Here is a 19,574-nt window from a genome sequence, read left to right as displayed (position 1 = left end):
ATCCTTGTCCCAACTCTGTACCAGTGTAGGCTCTCCTGTGCATCCTTATAGCAAACATAGCACTGAGGATGAACCTGGAAACAGCACAAGTGTTGGGGAGGTCAGATTTTGAGTGCAAATTTACATTCAGTCCTGTCTTTCCCAATAGGATGAACCGAGCTCTGGAATGGATCCGAATGCTAAACGCCACCTTTGGAAAATCATCAGTGAGGAAGTGCAGAACAAGTGTTCGGTGATACTCACATCCCACAGGTAGGGCTGGGGTGGCTCTGCCCCCATTTTGGGATTGGCAGGAGGTATGGAGAGGCCCATCCCTCTCACTCCCTGTTGGCCTTGCACAATTCCAGAGCTGTGACAGATTTGGGGGTTTGTTGTGGCTGAATGTGGGTGCCCACAGAGACTCACAATACTTTAGGGAAGAACAGTCATGTTCTCTGATTACTAAAACAACCATTTTTTTTATACCTTCTCAATGACTTACTGGAGTTTCTGGGTTGGTTTTCCAGCATGGAAGAGTGTGAAGCCCTCTGTACCAGGCTGGCTATCATGGTGAATGGGAGTTTCCAGTGCATTGGCTCTTTGCAGCACATCAAGAGCAGGTCAGTAAAATGTACCTATTTCACTTTTGGTGAACCATGTATGGAATTACTGACCTACAGCTTTTAGGGCTCAGAACATGAGACCTGTGTTAACAGGACATCAAAATAATGACATTTTCTGGTTTACGTTTCTTACTGCACCATTGAAATTCTTTGTTAACTAATGCATTTTCTTTTCTCTCACAGCCTTTCTTCCCAGAAATTTGTCCCCCAAAGTAATCAGTTCACTGCTGCAAATGTGAAATGCATATGAGAGTTGAACATTTATTTTATTAATTCTAACAATAGCTTGGCTTCTTATTAAGTTTCACTCCAGGTTAACAACCCTGACCCCATTCAAGTTGTACTCTGCCTGGATTAGATTTCCCCAAAGAGGCCATGCAAGAAGTCTCAGAGGATTTTCTTTATCTCTTTCTCTTCTCTACACTGTTAATTGTGATTTACTTTTTCCTCTAGGTTTGGAAGAGGATTCACTGTGAAGATGCACTTAAACAGCAACACAGTTTGCACTGAGATGCTGACAGAGTTCATGAAGTCACACTTTCCAAACACGTGCCTGAAGGTAAGCAGGACAAGTGCTTTCTGGAGAGGCCTTCAAAATCCCTTCAAATTAACCAAGAGGATCTTGCAAGATGGACACCTTGTAACATACGGTGCACATGGACCTGTGCCCTCAGGGTCACACTTGCCACTGCTGTCAGCTACACGGTCCAGGGGCTGGAGCACTCCACTTCCTTGGTGGCTTAAATAACATCAGCCAAACAGCTGCAGTGATCCTGTAAAGGCAGCTGCCCCAGGGATGGTCCCATAGATGCCTGGCCTGCGTGGAGACCCACTTCAGGTTCAGTGGGTAATGAGATGGTCAGGTGCTTCCAGTAACTGAGTAACTGTAGAACCAGATTAACTCAGCCACAAATCCCATCCCTTGTCCCTAACCCAATCTCTTCAGCAAGGCCTTTGACACTGTCTCCCATAATATACTCCTGGAAAAGCTGGTAGCCCATGGCTTGGACAAGTGCATCCTCTCCTGGATTAGGAGCTGGCTGGAGGGTCGGGCCCAGAGAGTGCTGGTGAATGGAGCTGCATCCAGCTGGCGGCCAGTCACTAGTGGTGTTCCCCAGGGGTCTGTGTTGGGTCCAGTCCTGTTTAACATCTTTATTGATGATTTAGATGAGGGGATTGAGTCCATCATCAGCAAATTTGCTGATGACACCAAATTGGGAGGGAGTGTCGACCTGCTGGAAGGCAGGAGGGCTCTGCAGAGGGATCTGGATAGACTTGAGAGATGGGCTGATTCCAATGGGATGAAGTTCAATAAAGCCAAGTGCCGGGTCCTGCACTTTGGCCACAACAACCCCCTGCAGCGCTACAGGCTGGGCACAGAGTGGCTGGAAAGCAGCCAGGCAGAAAGGGACCTGGGGGTACTAATTGACAGGAAGCTCAACATGAGCCAACAGTGTGCCCAGGTGGCCAAGAAGGCCAATGGGATCTTGTCCTGTATCAAAAATAGCGTGGCCAGCAGGAGCAGGGAAGTGATCCTTCCCCTGTACTCTGCGTTGGTGCGGCCACACCTTGAGTATTGTGTACAGCTCTGGGCCCCTCAGTTCAGGAAGGATATTGAGGTGCTGGAGCGGGTCCAGAGAAGAGCAACAAGGCTGGTGAAGGGACTGGAGCATAAGTCCTGTGGGGAGAGGCTGAGGGAGCTGGGGTTGTTTAGCCTGGAGAAGAGGAGGCTCAGAGGTGACCTCATCACCGTCTATAACTACCTGAAGGGAAGTTCCAGCCAGGTGGGGGTTGGGCTCTTCTCTCAGGCCCTCAGCAATAGGACAAGGGGGCATGGGCTTAAGCTCCGCCAGGGGAAATTTAAGTTGGATATCAGGAGAAAATTCTTTACAGAGAGAGTAATCAGGCATTGGAATGGGCTGCCCAGAGAGGTGGTGGATTCACCATCCCTGGAGATTTTTAAACACAGATTGGACGTGGCACTGAGTGCCATGATCTAGTAAATGGACTGGATTTGGACCAAGGGTTGGACTCGATGATCTCAGAGGTCTTTTCCAACCCAATCGATTCTATGATTCTATGATTCTACATTAATCAAAATGGCTCACTTGGAGCTGGAAAATGCTATGGCCACCCTGGAGCTTCCAGCTTTGGGGCTTAGTTGTCCTCTCCCAGCCACAGAACCCACAGAAACTCCCAATGGGGAAACACTGGTCAATACCACAGGATACCCCCTGCCCCTTGATTCTCCCATGGTCCATCAGATCTGTTGGCTCTTCACGTTACCCCGTCATTCCTGTTCCCACAGGATCGGCATTTCAACATGGTGGAGTATCACGTTCCAGTCTCTGCAGGAGGCGTAGCAAATATATTTGATCTCCTGGAAGGCAGCAAAGCAGCCTTCAATATCAGGCACTTCTCTGTGAGCCAGACGACGTTAGAGGAGGTAAGGAATTAAAATGTGTGACCATCCATTTAAAACTGCCAACAGGGGAGCAGACTGATGGTTACACATAATGGACTGCTGCACACAATAGACTACATTTTGAAAGGGATTTCCATCTATATTCCTCCTGGGGGTACTTTATCAGTACTACTGCCTCCAGGTACCTGTGCTGGCGTGAGGAAAATGCACACGGAAAGCTGCCCGTAGCATAAAGGATCTGTTCTTCTCTCTATCACTGCTGATTTCAGCAGCCTCGTGGGTTTGGATGAAGGGCAGGATTATGAATCACTCCTGAGTCCAGGGCTAGGCTTGCCACCAGTCCTGGAAATTTGCTTAGTTTCACTCTTTGGTTTGTAAGTTCATTTAGCATTACTCCAGACTTAACTTTGTGGTTAAGTCCTTTCCATTTTCCCTTGGAAGAACATTCCCGCTGGCACCAAAATCTTGCAGGAAGCACATCAGCTGTAGGGATGCCACAAGGACTATCCTGTTGCATATCAGCACCTGAAATACTAGGTTTGTGTCAGAGAGAGGAGCAGCCCTGTAGTCCTATGGACTGTGGCACAGTGATCTGGGGGAAGTTCCTCAGTGTTGGTGTAATAGGGGGCAGTGGCTGCGAGAGAAACGGGCGGGCAAAACGCAGGAAGCCCCAAGTTTTGTGGGATGGCAGCTTGGATTTGTGAATATGCAAATGTGATTGCAGGTAGTGTTCTAGTAAGAATTCTTAGTGTACGAATTCGATACTGTTCAAAGGAAGACTGTAGGAGCGACTGTAGACACCCCTCTCTGCACTCTGCAGTTGCGTGTGCACAGATGTCAATCACACACAGACAGACGGGTTTATAAAGCAATGATGGGACTGTGTTACCGTGTGATCGAAAGGAGCCTCCACAAGGGTATTACCTCGCTGGCACTGCTGGAACCTGAGCTGCAGGACAATTAGGCTTCATGCAGGAATGTCTGCCTTTGCATCCTGGGTGTCGATTCAGCAGTACAGGAATGTGCATCCATTTATTTACATTAGCCCATGGAAGACCAACATTTGCAATTCTCAAATCCAGCGTGAAGCATGCTCTCCAGGCTCACAGTCAAATGAACAGCCAATCCTTTTTCATATTCATTCATATTATAAATTATTTATGCTGTCACAGACTGAGTGTTTTCCTTTGAAATTCCAGGTTTTCATCAACTTTGCTAAAGATCAAGAGGATCCTGATGGCGCAGACACGGGTCCTGATGTGACAGTGGACAGCTCTGACACAAGTAGCCAAGCGAGCACCATAAGCTCCATCTATTGAGGGGACCCAACCACACAGGATCATAAAACCTGGGAAAAGACCTGGCAGCCCCTCAGGGTTCTTCTAACCCTGTTTTCTGTGATTCTGGGATGGTGGGGGTGAAACAGTCCCATTTTCTTAAAGTACTTTCTTTTTTTTATGCACTTAATTTGTAACTAGGAACATGGTAGGCATTTGAGACTGGCACTTGGTTACAAATCAGATTGGTCTTTCCACAGGTTCTTTTCCCCCCAGTTCTTGTTTTGTGATCACTGTAATGCCTGTGAGGACTTAGATGACATCACCCACTGCTCGTGGCTGTTTGCTTACAGCAGAAATGGCTGTGATGGAGCAGAGGAGCTGTTGGCAGTGCAGGGTGTTTGACCAAAGAGCAGCCCCCAGCTGCAGAGGAAAGCCCACACTCCGCTCCTTGCTCAGCAACAGACTTCCAGGGTGACCATGCCAAAGTCCCTCAGGTTTGACAGGTTCCCTGCTGGTGAGAAGGGGCTTGTGGCCTTGCCCTGCCTGCCAGGGGAGCTGTGAGGACATAGGTGTTGTGTACTGAGAGCTGCAAATGCCATTGATGGGGGCCATCTTTGGTAATGACATAGAGCTTATCTGTATGTGTGGGTTACGTCAGCACAAATACAGCTATTTTAAAATTCAGTGCTTCCAGTGGTTTTCGTTTATTCCTGTAGTTTATTCCAGCTCTGTGTAACTCCTCAAGTAACTCCTCTGGTGCCAGGCAGTTCCTAGCTCTTGGTACCCAGTGGAAGTTCATTCCCCCACGAGCCCTTTTCTCCTTTGGGCTGGTGTTCAGGGCTGCTCTGCCACAGCTGAGGAATGGCACAGGGCAGGTGTCTTGGAACTCTTCTCTGACATGAAGGAGTTTGCTTTCCAAGACTGTGTTTCCCTGAGCACACTAAAGGCAGCAAGCACTTCCCTATTTCAGAAAACCTCCATCTCCCAGCAGCTCTGCCTTTCTGTGTCCTCTCCAGTGACCTTCTTCCTCAACCCTACGTGGTGGCTGCCCCCATGACTCCAGAGCTGTGTTTTCCCACATAATAAGGCATCATTAGCTTCTGCTTCAAAGGCTCTGCCTGCTGGCTTTCAATGAATCCTCTGCCTCCCTATGAGCAGCAGCCCCCAGCAGCTGAGTTCAGCACACCAGCACGCACATCCTGCTTCCTCCCCCCCAGAATCATTAATAGATGGAGTAGTTGAATATGATTCTTTATTATATGTATCAGCATAAGGCCTCAAAGACTCGGGTTTGGGTCAGGGCATTGGTGTACGTGGTGCTATTCAGGCACATAATGAACTTAAACTCTGAGCTCAATAAACTTGCTGTTGCTCATGAAAGAGATTGCAGATAAAGCCTTACCTTGTGAGACCTGGGGTGGCCCATACAACTTACCTGGGTTCACCCACACAATTCCAGCCAGGTGTTTTCTCTTTCCTTTTTATTTTTCCCCCAAAACTAATTTGAGCCGAAGGAACCTTTGATGAAAGCTGCAATGGCACATCTTTCTCACTCTGATCATCAGAGCAGTTTGACTAGTTCAGCTCCTATTGATGCCTTTTGAAGGAATAGATACTTTCAGTATCAAGGGATTCAAGATTTTACAGTGGGATACTGATGTTCAGGGTTTAGTTGCTGCAAGGAGGTCACGAATTCTCCTTGGTATAAACTTCTTACTGATAGCAGGAGGAGTTTTATTATGGATTGAAGGTATTGTCAAGCCTTGAATTATGCCTCAACCTGCTGACTGTAATTAAAACTGGGATTCAGCTTCTTTCCAGAATGCATTTGACACCTGCAGTTTATAAGTAACTGAAAAAGCTGCCCAGACATCCATTGTAGCTTCTATTATTATGTCTCCAGCTCTGCAAAGGCTCTTTTTTCTCATTTTCATTGCATATCTTACACAGATCACAGTATAAAATTAAGCTTTTCTCTAATGGAGGGCTTGTGCTCCCTGCAAAGGACTCAGAGCATGAATGCCAATGATTTAAATGCAGCCTTGTAATACCAATCAGAGTATTATTTTATTATGTCGATGGCTTTGCAACTGCCAGTGAAAGATGGATCTTCAGACTCTGTCCAGATGTACTTTACATGTAATTGAGGGAGACTGATACAAAGCTATTCTTTTGTCCCTTTAGAGCCTACTAATCAAACAAAAAAAAAAAAAGGGGGAAGTGATTCATTGGAATACTTCAGCAAGTTGCAATTTAATTGAGTAAAATAGTTTTGAGGGGGGAAAAAAAAGCAAAAAGCATCCTTTGAATTTCCACCCAATTCTGGCATTAATAGAAACATCTGTTCCATGTGAAATGTGTCAGGGCCGTGATATACACTCCCCGTTCTCACTTGCAGGTAGAAATAAACCATCTGCTGTTGCAATCAAGTCTGTAGGTATTGGTCCAAACAAGCCCAAGTTTACATCCTGGAGGGAATTTAACTGCGGCCCATGGAGAAGCACTTACAACTGTTTGGGGGGTTGAAGCATCTGGCAAGGTGGTTGTATATCACGCCACCAGGGGCTGAATTACCTTTTGTGCCACATTACAAACATCCCTGTTCCCTGCAGAGCCTCAGATTCATCCTGTCCCTTTCAGGTGTGGGACACGCTCCAGCCTCAGTTCTGAGGCAAAACACATCCAAGCTGATACTATCCTGCCTCTGCACACCAGCTGCAGGCTTCTCATCACCTCTTGTCTCCCTGAGCAGGGCCCATTGTGGTTCCAGGGGTGGTGAGGAATGCGGAGCCTGGACTAAAAGGCAGCTGCTGAGGATGTGTCTGAGGGCTGTGAGCAGGCTGTGCATGGCCCGGGAAGGACGGGTCACTCCCCTGTCTTTGGCACTCACTGTCATCTTCCCCTGGGGGTGTCACGGCAGGTGCCCCTTGTTGTCAGTCCTCTCTGGATCCCCTCAGAAATTTTTGCTTTACATAACTCTGCTTTCCAAAAAAACCCAAGTAGCCAACAAGCTCCCTCCTCCCTCTGGCCTGGGCAGGGAGGTGAGACTGCTGAACACTGACCCAGCAGCGCTCTGTGTACCACGGCACGGCTCCTCTCCACGAGCTGCAGTCCAGGGGGAAACAAGCTTTTCATCTCACTCCTTTGATGCAATTTCACCTCAGCCACTCTCATAACCCTTGTTAGAGGCAGCAGTGCTGGGGCAAGCCCTGCCAGAGCGGTCACACAGCCCCTGTGTGTTAAATGGAACAGCACGAGCCTCACCTGAGCTTCATTTAGAACTGCTCTGACACGTTACAGACATGAGGTGTAGGCAGTGCAGGCACTGAACAGGGTCAGGGAGTCAAGGAGGAATTTCAGGACTGGTTGTGTGCGTTGTGAGGCTGATTGAAGTCGGTTTTGTAATTGGAACTGTGGACTTGGAGACAACGACTCAAATCTCCATCCTGGCTCTCCTTCATTTACGGCTTTGTGCTTGTTGATGAAGCACGGTGCTTCTACAGCTTGATCCTGGCTTAGCTTTGGTCTCGATGCCAGTGGCCACCGAGGGTTGACTTCAAAGGGTCAGAGAGGGCCTGGCAGGGCCGAGGAAAGCTGTCCAGAAGGGCCAATGTTAAGCAAAATACTGTAAATATAAATTCAGGGTCTAATGGGATTCTTTTTGTCCTTTCATGAGAGCTGCAGGAGTGGTTTTGTTACTGGGTCCTTTCAGAAGACATGTTTACAGGTCAAATTAACACATCCAGGTAAACAAAACTCAGTGTAAAGTACAGGAGCTGGTGGTGCCCACAGACCTGCTGCCTCTGTGGAGTCGCTGCTCGGATCCAGAATTTGCAGAATCCAAGCTCGTAATAGGCTCAGAATGTGCCCCCGCCTGTTGTGGGAACTTTGACTTCCTTCCACTGCTGCAGCTTCACTGAATCTGCTATGAGACTTTCTAGCTTTTTACAAGCCAAGAAAAATGTATGCCTCTGCACTTAATAGGGGAAGGGTTATTTTGTGAGCTGCTGGAGGAAGAAAAATGGGTTTTGGATGGCAACAGCACATAACATGATTTTACTCTCTTTTTTTTTTCAGACAACAGCTGTGATCTTGCATAGCTATAACAAAGTATCAGCAGCATATTAAAAGAGAGCACAACAGAGAAAAGAAGCAGTGGGGAATGACAAAACAAAAATTGAATTCACTAGGATTATTATTCCATGACAGTATTTAAATAAAAAAACCCACTCTAATTAATTTAGTTGTTCAGGGAGAGGGTGGAAAGAAGGAAGATGGCACTAAAATAGTAAGAACAACATTAGTAAGGGGCACAGCCAGCGTGTGCTGTTGGCTCTGTTCATCCCAGCACTTGCATCCACGGTGCTAGTATGAGGGAGGACGATCAGCCCCACGGTGCTCGGGAGCAGCAGAGGGAGTGCAGCCCATTTTGGGCCAGACCAGGCTCCTCAAAATATCTGTGGCAGGGGGGAAGCTGCACAAAACCACCCCAAGGGGTATCAGTATTTTGGGACCGGAGCCTGTCCCACACCATGTTACAATCCTGCAGCTCCCACACGCTGGCACGTGCCAAAATGGGAGAGTTACAGCGGCCACATGGAGCTCAGGATGGAGGAAACAGATACTTGTGCTTGCAACCCACGGAGCAACGCTTGAAACCAGCCACTGCTCCCCAGTGCTTGGTTCCTGGGCATGCAGCCCCCAGTTCAGTGCTGATGGCTGCTGGAAGACACTGTTGGAAAGAGGCCATTGCCAGGGAGAGCAGTGGTGAGGGCCCTGTGCTGGGAAGTGAGAGCAGGAAATGGCAGTGCTCCCACAAGCTGGGAGGCTCAAAGCAACAATCCCACCCTCTACCCCAGCCTCCAGATTAAGCAGAGTCTTTCACTAGACCAGCATGTTGGGTGGAAATGAATTGTCTCTTAGAAAGAGCTCAGGTCTTCACTGACTCCAAAGAAAGGAACAGGAAGGGCATGACAGAATTTATGGTAACACACATGAGATAAAATCCAAGTGAAGACACGGTTATCATCGAGGCTCTTGTCTCCCTTAGCAGGTCAGGGTGAGCTCCCAGCCCTCTCCTCTCTGTGTCCCAGCTGCCAGCTGAAGGGGTTTTATCCAGCCCTCTGCTTCAGTGTGTGCTGCTCCTTCACAGCCAGAGCCAAATGGAGGCACATCCAGCGTGTGATGGGGAGGAGGAAGTGGGATGATCTGCCTCTCCATAACCAGACCCAGCTGGGTTATTCCTGTGCAAGACAGCAATGAATTGAAATTAAAATTATACCAACCAGACTGAAATGCAATTAAAGGAGTTCCCTTAGGGTTGCACATCCAATTAGTAGAGCACCTTTAATTACACCAGTGCAGACATGTGCCGAGAGGACCACCAGCACAGAGATGAGGCCTGCCTGGTGACCCACATCCATGGGGGCTCCAGAGGAGTTATGCCTGGGTTTCCACCAACACAAGTGACCTGCTCCCCCTCTGGGGAAGAGAAGCCCCTGGACTAGGAGCAAGGCAGAGGAGAAATAGAGAAACCATTTTCAGCTTTGTGAGAGCAATTGTCTCTAGCAGACAGTTTCTGGAAAGCAATTAATATCCAGATGCTTCTAAAAATAAGAGTTCTTCCCAATTTTTTGTATATGAGGTTTCCCTCTTGCAGTGTCTGAACATACCCTGCTCTGAGGAACTGGGGAAGCTGAAGTTGACTTTGATAAGAAAACTCATTAAAACACTAACAATGCAAATATTAAGAATTGCCAGAAACACCAGAGCACTTCTAGGTGTCCCTCAGCCATCTCCAGGGAGTTTTGTGAGGTAGAACTAAAAATACCTTCCCACCTGTAGCCTTGAGCATAACACCACCTCCAAAGCAGCCAGTGGGTGTGACTCAGGAGTGTGGTCCTTATTTGGAGCCTTAGTCCAAGTCTGTCGAAGCCTACAGTCTGGCTGCTCTGAACTATTCCTGTTTAAAATCCTGTCAAAGAGAGTAAACAAAGCTGAAGGAGACTCTCCTTTGCCCATTGTAGCACCAAGCCTGAGGGCTGGTGTGTGTCAATAATCCCTGGGACCCAATTTTAATGCAAAATCATGTCACCTTGCACCAGATGGTGCCCTCAGGTCAATACTGACAGGGGTACAGGAGCAGGTGCTCCACACATCTTCACATGCTCCTCCTCAAGTGTTCCTTTAAGCACCCTCAAAAGTTGAGCCACAGGCTTAGTGAGATTAACAATGATAATCATTCCCATCCATCACTGCAAACCAGGCTGCGGAGCCGCTGAATCCGTTCTGCTCCAGGAACCCGGGAAATCGACGCCGTACCTGAGCAGCCAGGCAGGGGCAGCTCCAGGCTTGCTGTAAAGAGGAACAGAGCGATTGCTCAGGCTCACTTCCTTATTCATTTTTTTTATGAGCCCTCAGAGCCTCCCTAGGAATTATCAAAGCCTCTCCAAGGAGGGCAGAGCCGCAAAGGGAGCGTTTATTCACGGGCTGGTGCTTCATGCTGCGATAACCCTCTGTGTGAACATACTGGAGTGGCTGTACGGGTCTCCTCCCTCACATGGGCAGTGAGGCCTCTCCTTTAACCTGCTTTCTGCACCTTCAGCATTTGACCACCCTCATTACAGACTCACAAGTGGCTTTTTTCCCCTATAATCAGCTCTTTGCCATGCATCAGTGGATGGTAGCAAAGGCAAAGCTTGTATGTTTGTTACGAACTACCCTGGTGCTCTGTCTGAGGGAGCCTCCTGTTCCCCAGGGATGCATTACAAACTGGGATGTGTGAAATCGAGCAGGATTAGGGAACACCACAACATTTAAGCAACAGGGACCTTCACTGGGAGGATTTGGGCTGAAAACCAGTTGCAAGACTGTGCAACCTCCAAAGGTCCTTAATGTGCCGGAGCTGGGCCCCCAGATACCTGCAGGGACAGAGATGTTCGAGAAGGCTCAGCTGTGGTCAGGAGGAAGAATGGGATGGTTTGCTCCATGCCTGCTGCCCTGCCTTTCCTGACAATGGAGGCAGCAGAGCCAAGGCATGCAGCTTCACATCGAGTTCATATTGCAACCATTCCAGAAATCCCATGTGCCAGAATGACATAATTCTGCCACCACACAGAAAAATGTAATTATTGGGTGTCAGTGGGGCTTCAGACCTGACTTGTGAGAGCAAAAAACATTCACAGCTCCCTTGGAGAGTCTAGATGTTATAGGGGTTATTTTTCCCCTGTGAATATCCTACAGGGGTGATTTCAGGGCTTGAAACCAGCTCACATATGACACTAACACAGTGTCCCTCTGAACAATATAGCACCCCTTCTCCTGCCAAGGTAAATGGGAGAAGCTAAGTTTCCTTATTACTCATCAGCCTGATAAATCAAAGCTGCTGTGCTGTACTTCCCTCCCACCCCCTCTGGCGTTTCTGAGTTCTGGCTCAAGCAGAAATCACGGGGTGAGCTCGCTTGGGCTATGTAAGGGAGCACACCAGCCCTGGTGGTTATACAAGTTCTTGAAATCACCTTAGGAAATGGGAAGCTGTTTTTCCATCCACCCAGGCTGTGACATTCAGAGGTGCTCAGCATGCATCTAATGAAAACAGGAGGGTCTGTGCCACTGGGCTTTGCCATCCCCATGGGCCTGTTTGCAGAGTGGGGCAGGAAAAAGGAGCCTGTTGGGCTTGGGCAGCTCAGGGCTGAGTGGTCCCTGCAGCAGGATGGGGCAGGATGGGTGCAGGGCTGGGGCTGTGCACTGGCTCTGGGAGGGGAGCTGCTGGTATCAGAAAGCATCCCACTTCCCTTGGAGGGATTACAGGGAAATCAGAGCACAAACACAGGGGTTGGTGCTCACACCATGGTACGTTGGAGTGACAGAGCCTGATAACTTGGAGGGGAGGCTGTGATGGCATCCACAGCCACCAGTTCCAGCACCCTTCCCTGCAGAGGCTGGAGCAGCCAGATCTGCCCCCAGCCAAAGGGAAACTGCCCCGTGGCTGTCAGGTCAGAGTGGTGTTTCTTTGGCAGTTTATAGCAATCCTATTTGTGGATTAAAACACAGCCGTCAAGGCAGCTCGTCTGGGATTTACAGCAGGGCCTCAAAATGCAGGAGAAAAGGAAAGCTGAACTCTCCTTTGATGTTTGCAAGTGTAACCTGCAGACTTGAGCTGAACACACTGTAAATAAGGATCATTAATCATCAGCTAAGCGGCACACGGTTGCTGTTATTTATTATAACAACATAAATCACCCGGAGCTGCTATCATGTTAATTTGGATTTAGTATGGATTAGTATGGAAAGGAGAGTATCCTTACCTATTTACAAAATACATACCTTTACTTGTAAACACATATAGATGTGCCGTGGTTTTTGTTCCTTAAGTTTCCTCCAGTTAGTAAGCAAGTCAGGAAAATGCTCTGGGAGCTCTGCACATGAGAGATTTCCAAAGGTTCAGGCCAAGCTGCAGCCCAGAAAAATCTGTCTTGTGATGACACAGTGAGTTGGCACCGAAGGGAGAAGCAAGACCAGGAGCTCTGGGACACATTTCAGAGGGGCATCTCTGTGCACTGCCCCCAGCCCTTCCTCCAGCCCCTCTGCAGGGCCCTTCCCAGAAACTGCCCTGCCTCCATGTATCACTGCAGTAACCTCACGGACTTCCTTACTTCTTTTATTTGCAGCTCAGCTCTGGCTTTCAGTTTTAAGAAGTGTGAGGCATGGGTTTTGTGGGATGCTGGAGCCCTCTGCCCCTGCCTTTGGAAGGAAGGCTTAACAGGGAAGGAGCATTTTAATTTATATTAAGGGAGCATTAACCACACTTTTCACATTCTCCAGAAATGCCAGCTGTACTCCTTGCTGATATATTATTTTTTCCCCTTAATTTGGCTTTGTTGAAGCTAAAAGGTGGGGTTGAGATCCTCATGCACCAGAGCAAGACCGGGGGAGGCACCAGTATGACCATACCAGGTGTTCTGGGTGTGGAGCTCATGTCAGAGCTGGAGACATGGCCCCATCCCTCTCCACAGATCATTTCTAAGTGTGGTGACAACAGAACTTCACCCCACAGGGATCCTCATCTCAGTGCTCAGGCACAGCAGCTGTCTCTGCCCTCGAGCACTCAGGCATAGTTAGGGGGCCCATTCTACCCCCCAAAATAACTTGAATTCTTTAAAGTGGGGCAGGTTTGCTGTTAAGAAGTCACAGCAAATTTCTCCCCGCAGTCCTGGGAATCTGTTTTATCCTGATGAAGCTGGAGGTGCTGAGGCTTGACTCAGGATGCGGAGATCCCTGACCAACCCCATGGAGGTCACCAGTGCTGCTTTAGCTGGAGATGTGTCCTGATTAAGAAAGAGGCCTTGATATCTGGGAAACAGAGATCAGAACAATCAGGGGTTTGCATTTTTAAAATGTAACTGCAAGGCAAATAAAAAGAATGTTATTTTTTGGGCCGGCCCAAAGATTTCCCACAGGCTTGAAGCTGCAGTGATACATTTAACAACAGGCTCATAAGTCCCAGGTAAAGAACAAAAGCAACGTTGCACCTGCATCCTGACTCCACTGGGTCCAAAAGTGCAAGTAATTGCCTTTAATTGGCTCTGTTGTTTTTAACCTGTGTTTTGTGTGTGCCAGATGAACAGACATCAAACCAGGGAGAATTTCTCTAAGTGTTGAGCCAGAGCTGAGGTTTGCATAAATTAAAATTGGGTTAATTATAATAACTCTAGTACAATAGGGATAGTATAATAAGACTAATTAGAGTGGGGCTAATATGAGGGTTCTAGCCACAGCAGCCACTGCACAAAACACTCACCCAGGTTCTTCAGAGGTTTCCCTGGACTTGCATCCCACTCAACTCAGGGTCAATCCAACATCTAAAAGCCTCTGCAGAGCTCTGACTGTGTTTTCCTGAGCATCCACGCTCGCCTCGCACCGACCATATGTCTGTCTCTGTCTGCTAGCAGATTGCACCAAATATTTTCCTTTTCTACCGTGGCTGAGCAAACAAACACCATCTGCAGGGCTCCTCGAGGGAAATCCCGTCCCCTCTGTGCCTGCAGGGAGGCAGCAGCGCGTGTCCGTGGGGCTGACGCTTCTGCACCCGGACCCTGGGACAGGAACCTCTCCCTGCTCCTCAGCTCTGCCCATCCGCCGAGCTGAGCTGAGACCTGACAGTTGGCACACGTTTTAATTCAGGTTTTACTACAGGAAGGCTGAGCCCTGTCAGAGCAGACTGCCTAGCGATGACCCAGTCTTGTGGGACTGCCTTGGGGCAGTGGGAGGTGGAAGAGGGTGAGAAGGCCTTTTTGTGGTTGGCTCTGCCTTGGATGTATCCATGCTGCTGGGGGCTTTGGGCATTTTCCAGCCATGCTCAAATGCCTGATTTTTGCCCAGGCCTGATTTTTGGTCTGCCTTGGCATACTTAGGACGAGATGTCTGGGAGGGCAGCTGATGGGGGATGGAAATTATTCCTTGTTCAAGCCTTTATTCCTTTGGTAGGTAAATCTCCTGGGGGGCACTGCTTGATATGGAGGGTCTGTGCCATCCATCCATGCAGCCCAGCACTGGAGCAGGGAAGCACCAGCAGCTGCTGAAGCAAAGGTGTGAAAGTGGTCCCCAGCTGGGCACAGTTTTCTTTCCTGCTTTGCTGTTCTCTGTTATTTGCCTTTCTCCAGGAAACCCCTTTTCTGGTAAAATCAGAAGGGAAGTCTCAATTTTGTAAAATCCCCTGCAGTTTTGACCCACGTGGCCGTTCTCAGAGGTCCCCTGCTGGTTGATGGGCCCAGCAGGTGCAGCTGTAAATTACCTGTCACCTCAGCTGCTTTTCCACTCGCGCTTCTGCAGCGCTGGGTCCAGAGCTTGTGCTCTGACCAAATCTTTTGTACAAGTGCCCTTTGGATTCAGCAATTCGCACGCTGAAAGCAGAACCAATGAACCACAGGCTTCTCTGCCGCTGCTTTTAATTAAAAATGCCATGTCTAACACCAGCAGATGTTCCTGCTACTGAGGCTCAACGAATAATTTAATGCCATGTAATGCAATGCTGACTGCGCTGCTTAGTCTGAAAGTGTAACAGACTTTTTTATTATTATTATTATTATTTCCTTTTGGGGATCAAATCCCTCAATATTTGAAATACTAAAACTTGCTAGTCTAATGGCTGTAGCCAATTACTGCACCAAATGGTCTCAGCAGCTCCGTGTCTTTCAAGTCAGTGCTGCAGCCCACGATGCCTCTGCGACCACGGTGAGCTCTCAGGGCCGCGGGCGCACAGCAAAATTGGGCTCAGAGGGGCGGCACGAGCAGCAAACTAAGCCTGTTAAAGGCTTTGATTCAGACGCTTGGGGAAAGAGGGAATTCAAAGCATGAGGCTGTTCCTCTTCCCATTTTTTTTCCAGTCTTCTGATGAAGCGGATCCATTCTGTCACTTGCGGTGGCCGCTCAGCATGTCAGAGCTGAGCACCCTTTGCTGGTGGGGTGGTCCCAGGGTGTGCTCTGCATTCAGGTGGATGGGAGGAGAGGGACCCCCTCTTCCCAGGGGGGCTCTTTTAATCCCCAGGAAAACAGCTGACTTGTGAGACTCTATGGAACCGCCTCCCTCTGCTCTCGCTCCTTCCCATTACATGATGAATCACGTAATAATTGTATATTTGTTGAAAAACAGCTGGGGAACTTCGCTAAATGAATAAAATATCAGGTACCGGTGTATTTACATAAAAAGGTCTTTACCAGATGGGCAGCACTTTGAGACGAAGCACGAGGTAGACGAGGATGTTTTACCTTCCCCGTCAGCCGCCGAGCCCAGCCCATCCTTCAGCGTGGGTTTTGCTGTGAAGCTCGGCATTGTTTGAAAATCACATTAACAGTTTAGCACGGCGGAGATGATCGTTGCCTCAGCGGGGCACGGAGCTGATTCATGCACGTGCCCAACGCCGCTGTCTCACTATATCACACCACTGCCGAAACCGCTTTACTGGCTTTCTGTCATGCAACGAATTTATTTCAAAGTGTGTGGGCCTTATACTGCCTGGAATGGCTTTAGTTGTACTTTAAATACTGCATAAACCAAATTTAGAGATGTATTTCTTGCTTCCCTCTGTTCCCTGCATCATTTTTTTCGCTCCTGACTGTCCAACTGGTAGCAGTAATTCACTGCAGAGGAAGACGTTTCCTAGATTTCCGAGAGCACCAACTCCTTAACCTTTATGAAATTAAGGAGAATGAATCACTCGTGACTTTTACATCTTTCTCGAACACAAGTATTTGTTAGCTTCAGGCTGCCCAGGGCAGTGCTTTGGCTCAGTTTAACTTAGCTGTAAATGTTTGTAAATTCCCACATAATGTCTCAGCACAATGGAGGCTGTGCGTGCACACGTGGATTTATTGGGAGAGACACTAAACATATTTCAGCTGGAGGGAAGGAAGATGAGGCACTTATCTGGTTTACTGTCCTATACAGTATATATTGGCATCTCATATTTTGTGAACATAAATGCCAGGTTGACTCAAGAGATCTGTGGATCAAGTGTTGTTTGTAACCTGCTCTGAATGCTTCAAATCGCATTAAAGTTTCATCTCAGCAGCGAGGCCTTTTGCCATCTTTCAGTATCTCCCATGCCCTAGGAGATGCTGGGAGTTGGGATTTTGGAGCACAAGATGAGCACACAACAGCCAAGCAAGAGGATGTAAAGGTTGCATCTGGTAACTGTTTATTTTTAAGGGAAAAAATGACTCATTTAGCTTATTTTGTGAGTTTATCCTGGTTTTGTCAATATGAGGGAGCAGGTTCCTGTCCCAGCTTCATCCTCTGCAACCCAAGGAAAGAAGTGAGGGTGCCCTGTTCAGCTCTGGCCCTTGCTGTCATCCCTCTCCTGCATCCCGGTGTTTTGGTGCATGCACATAGGGTGGGAAGAGGCACCAGGAATGTGCCACTCCCCCGCCTTGCAGGGCCTGGGGACAAGCTCCCCTTTGGGTAGAGCAGGCCCAGGGCATGTCTGCCTGCCCCTTTCCCTCCCCCAGGATAGTCAAGGATGGTGCTGTGCTCTGTAGCAGCTCGCTGCAGTCAGATCCTGCCAGAAACAGATCTGGGAGCATCTGGCAGCTACATGTGTCTCTCACAAGGTGTGATTTTCCTTTGGTGTTGTTGTACTTCCACGCTCGCCTCGGCGGCTGTTGCTCCTTTCCGCAGAGCCGCTTCCCCGGGCGGCAGAGATCCCGCCGGTCCCGGGATGACGGGCCATTAGCAAGGGGGACACTGCGCCGTGCTATTAACGCAGCGGGGGGTTCCCTGAGCACCAGGAAACAACAGGCTGTTACAGAGACACAGCCACACTTTTCACAGCTGGATCCAAGCGCACTGATGCAGCTCCCGTGCTGTCGATGACAACAAACAGCCCTCCTCTCCGTGCCAGGGAAACGAGACGTGTGAGGATGGGGACGCCTGTATCCATCCCCCTCCGGCTCGGATTCTGCAAGGACAGCATCACTGTAAGGGACAGGCTGTTGTTTAGGACTCTCCACTGTTTCCCTTCTCATGGATAAGGATTGGGAGTTACCATGGATGCAGAGAAAGCTGAGACAGTGTTTTCTGGGGTCAAGCAGGTTAGGAGATATGATGACATTGATAATAAAGGCTGAAAATGCCATCTTTCAAATCAGCGTGACGGTGCTTCACCCTGTCAAGTGTCAGCTTGCCCCAGATGACAAATATTCTCAGATCAATGGAGCTGAGAGATTTCACAATTCTGCATCCTGTGTAGTGCTCATCTCCCTGCATCTCTGGCTAATATTAGTAACAAAGATTTACCCTTCTCTAAATAAAGCAAAAAAAAAAAAATAAAAATCCCAATTCAAACCATTCCCAGTGTTTAGGAGCCACAGAGGGAACAAAGTACCAAAGCAGAGGAGTTTGACACCTGAAAACTGGAGAACCTCCTTCTTGGAAGACATTAATAGTTTATTAAGAAATACTTTCAGCCCTGATTTAACACTCATTTAAGTAGAAGTCCTTCTCTCTAGATAAGGTAAAGCTGGGATGCTGCTCTGACGGCTGTTTTCTACAACTGTCACCAACCAAATTTTGTGGCTCCACACCACCACATCCTTTTATGATGAAGTTCCCTCAAAGAATAACTTGCTTGCTTTAATCATGTTTTCTCTGAGATTTATAGCTTGATGCTTATTCACTGACGGAGCTTCTCCACGTGAAATGTCAGTAAGCCCGTTATAAATCGCTCCTGGCATTCCTGCTCTATCTTTTACTTGGCCAGGAGTATTTCTACCTGAAAGTGATAAATTCCTGCTATAACTGCTTTATGTGCTCCAGTAATTACGCTGTAGAGGGATGGCAGGGGCTGTGTGTGTGGAGGTACCGCCTAAAAAACAGAAACCTGTAAAAAGTGGGAGATTGGGCTGAACCCTGAGGTGCTGCAGGAAACACAGGCTGAGGGAAAAACTACTCTGGCAATCTGAAATAACAGTGACTGGTGAGGTATTTCTGTTAGACTGAAGCAGGGGAATGGGTAGAAGAGAGAGAAGAAAATGAATTTTTTAAATTCAAGGCAGAAAGGCATCGGCACAGGGGAAGACACCCTGCCTTGTCTGGGTGCCAGGCATGAGGGGTGGATGCCCTCAGCCCCACCATGCCGTGTCCACCCACCTGTCTAAGGTCTCCTTTGGGTAGGAGATATTTATAGTGTGTTAGATGTGTTACAAATACACAAACACCGGAAAGACGTAGGGTATTTGATTGATTTGGGTGCTATTGTGGTATCTAGATGGGCCAAGACCAATGGCGTGAGGTTCAACAGGATTCAATGCCAGGTCCAATAGTTTGGCCACAACAACCCCCTGCAGTGCTACAGGCTGGGGGAAGGGGGGCTGGAAACAGCCCAGAGGCAAAGGACCTGGGGGTGCTGGTCAACAGCAGCCAAATATAAGCCAGTGTATGCCCAGGTGGTCAAGAAAGCCAATGGCACCTGGCCTGTAGCGTGGTCAGCAGGACCAGGGCAGTGATTGTCCCCCCGTGCTGGGCACTGCCGAGGCCACACCGCGAGTGCTGCGTTCAGTTCTGGGCCCCTCATTCAGGAAGGACATTGAGGGGCTGGAGCGTGTCCAGAGAAGGGCAATGGAGTTGGGGAAGGGTCTGGAGCACACGTCTTGTGAAGAGCAGCTGAGGGAGCTGGGGGGGCTCAGCCTGGAGAAAAGGAGGCTCAGGGAGGACCTTCCTGCTCTCTGCAACTCCCTGACAGGAGGGTGGAGCCGGGGGGAGTGCGGGCTCTG

At 48.7% G+C, this 19,574-nt stretch overlaps 1 protein-coding gene and 1 long non-coding RNA gene across 3 annotated transcripts in view; one reads left to right on the top strand and one right to left on the bottom strand.

The window, feature by feature from the left end:
• Positions 1-5,990, top strand: part of ABCA12 (ATP binding cassette subfamily A member 12) — an 83,157-nt gene extending 77,167 nt beyond the window's left edge. Inside the window, exons 51-55 of the mRNA XM_027636456.1 lie at positions 149-252; positions 507-599; positions 1,056-1,161; positions 2,911-3,048; positions 4,227-5,990. Of these exons, the coding sequence (XP_027492257.1) occupies positions 149-252; positions 507-599; positions 1,056-1,161; positions 2,911-3,048; positions 4,227-4,346 (561 nt within the window). The 3' untranslated portion in view covers positions 4,347-5,990. The remainder of the gene's footprint in view (positions 1-148; positions 253-506; positions 600-1,055; positions 1,162-2,910; positions 3,049-4,226) is intronic.
• Positions 5,991-6,355: 365 nt separating this feature from the next.
• On the bottom strand, positions 6,356-18,965 carry LOC113944086. Of its 2 annotated transcripts, none has more exons than XR_003526573.1 (4): positions 12,633-18,965; positions 10,402-10,661; positions 10,138-10,281; positions 6,356-9,550 (listed from the first exon to the last, which is right to left on the bottom strand). It is a non-coding gene; the product is annotated as an uncharacterized LOC113944086 (long non-coding RNA). The 2 variants fall into 2 exon arrangements; XR_003526574.1 differs by having other exon boundaries at positions 10,146-10,281.
• Between the last annotated feature and the right edge of the window lie 609 nt (positions 18,966-19,574).

The sequence above is a fragment of the Corapipo altera genome, unplaced genomic scaffold (assembly GCF_003945725.1).
Source record: "Corapipo altera isolate COAL_440 unplaced genomic scaffold, ASM394572v1 45, whole genome shotgun sequence".
In the NCBI taxonomy this organism is placed as follows: Eukaryota; Metazoa; Chordata; class Aves; order Passeriformes; family Pipridae; genus Corapipo; species Corapipo altera.
The sequence above is the reverse complement of the archived record's forward strand: the minus strand, read 5'-3'. Positions and strand labels throughout refer to the sequence as shown.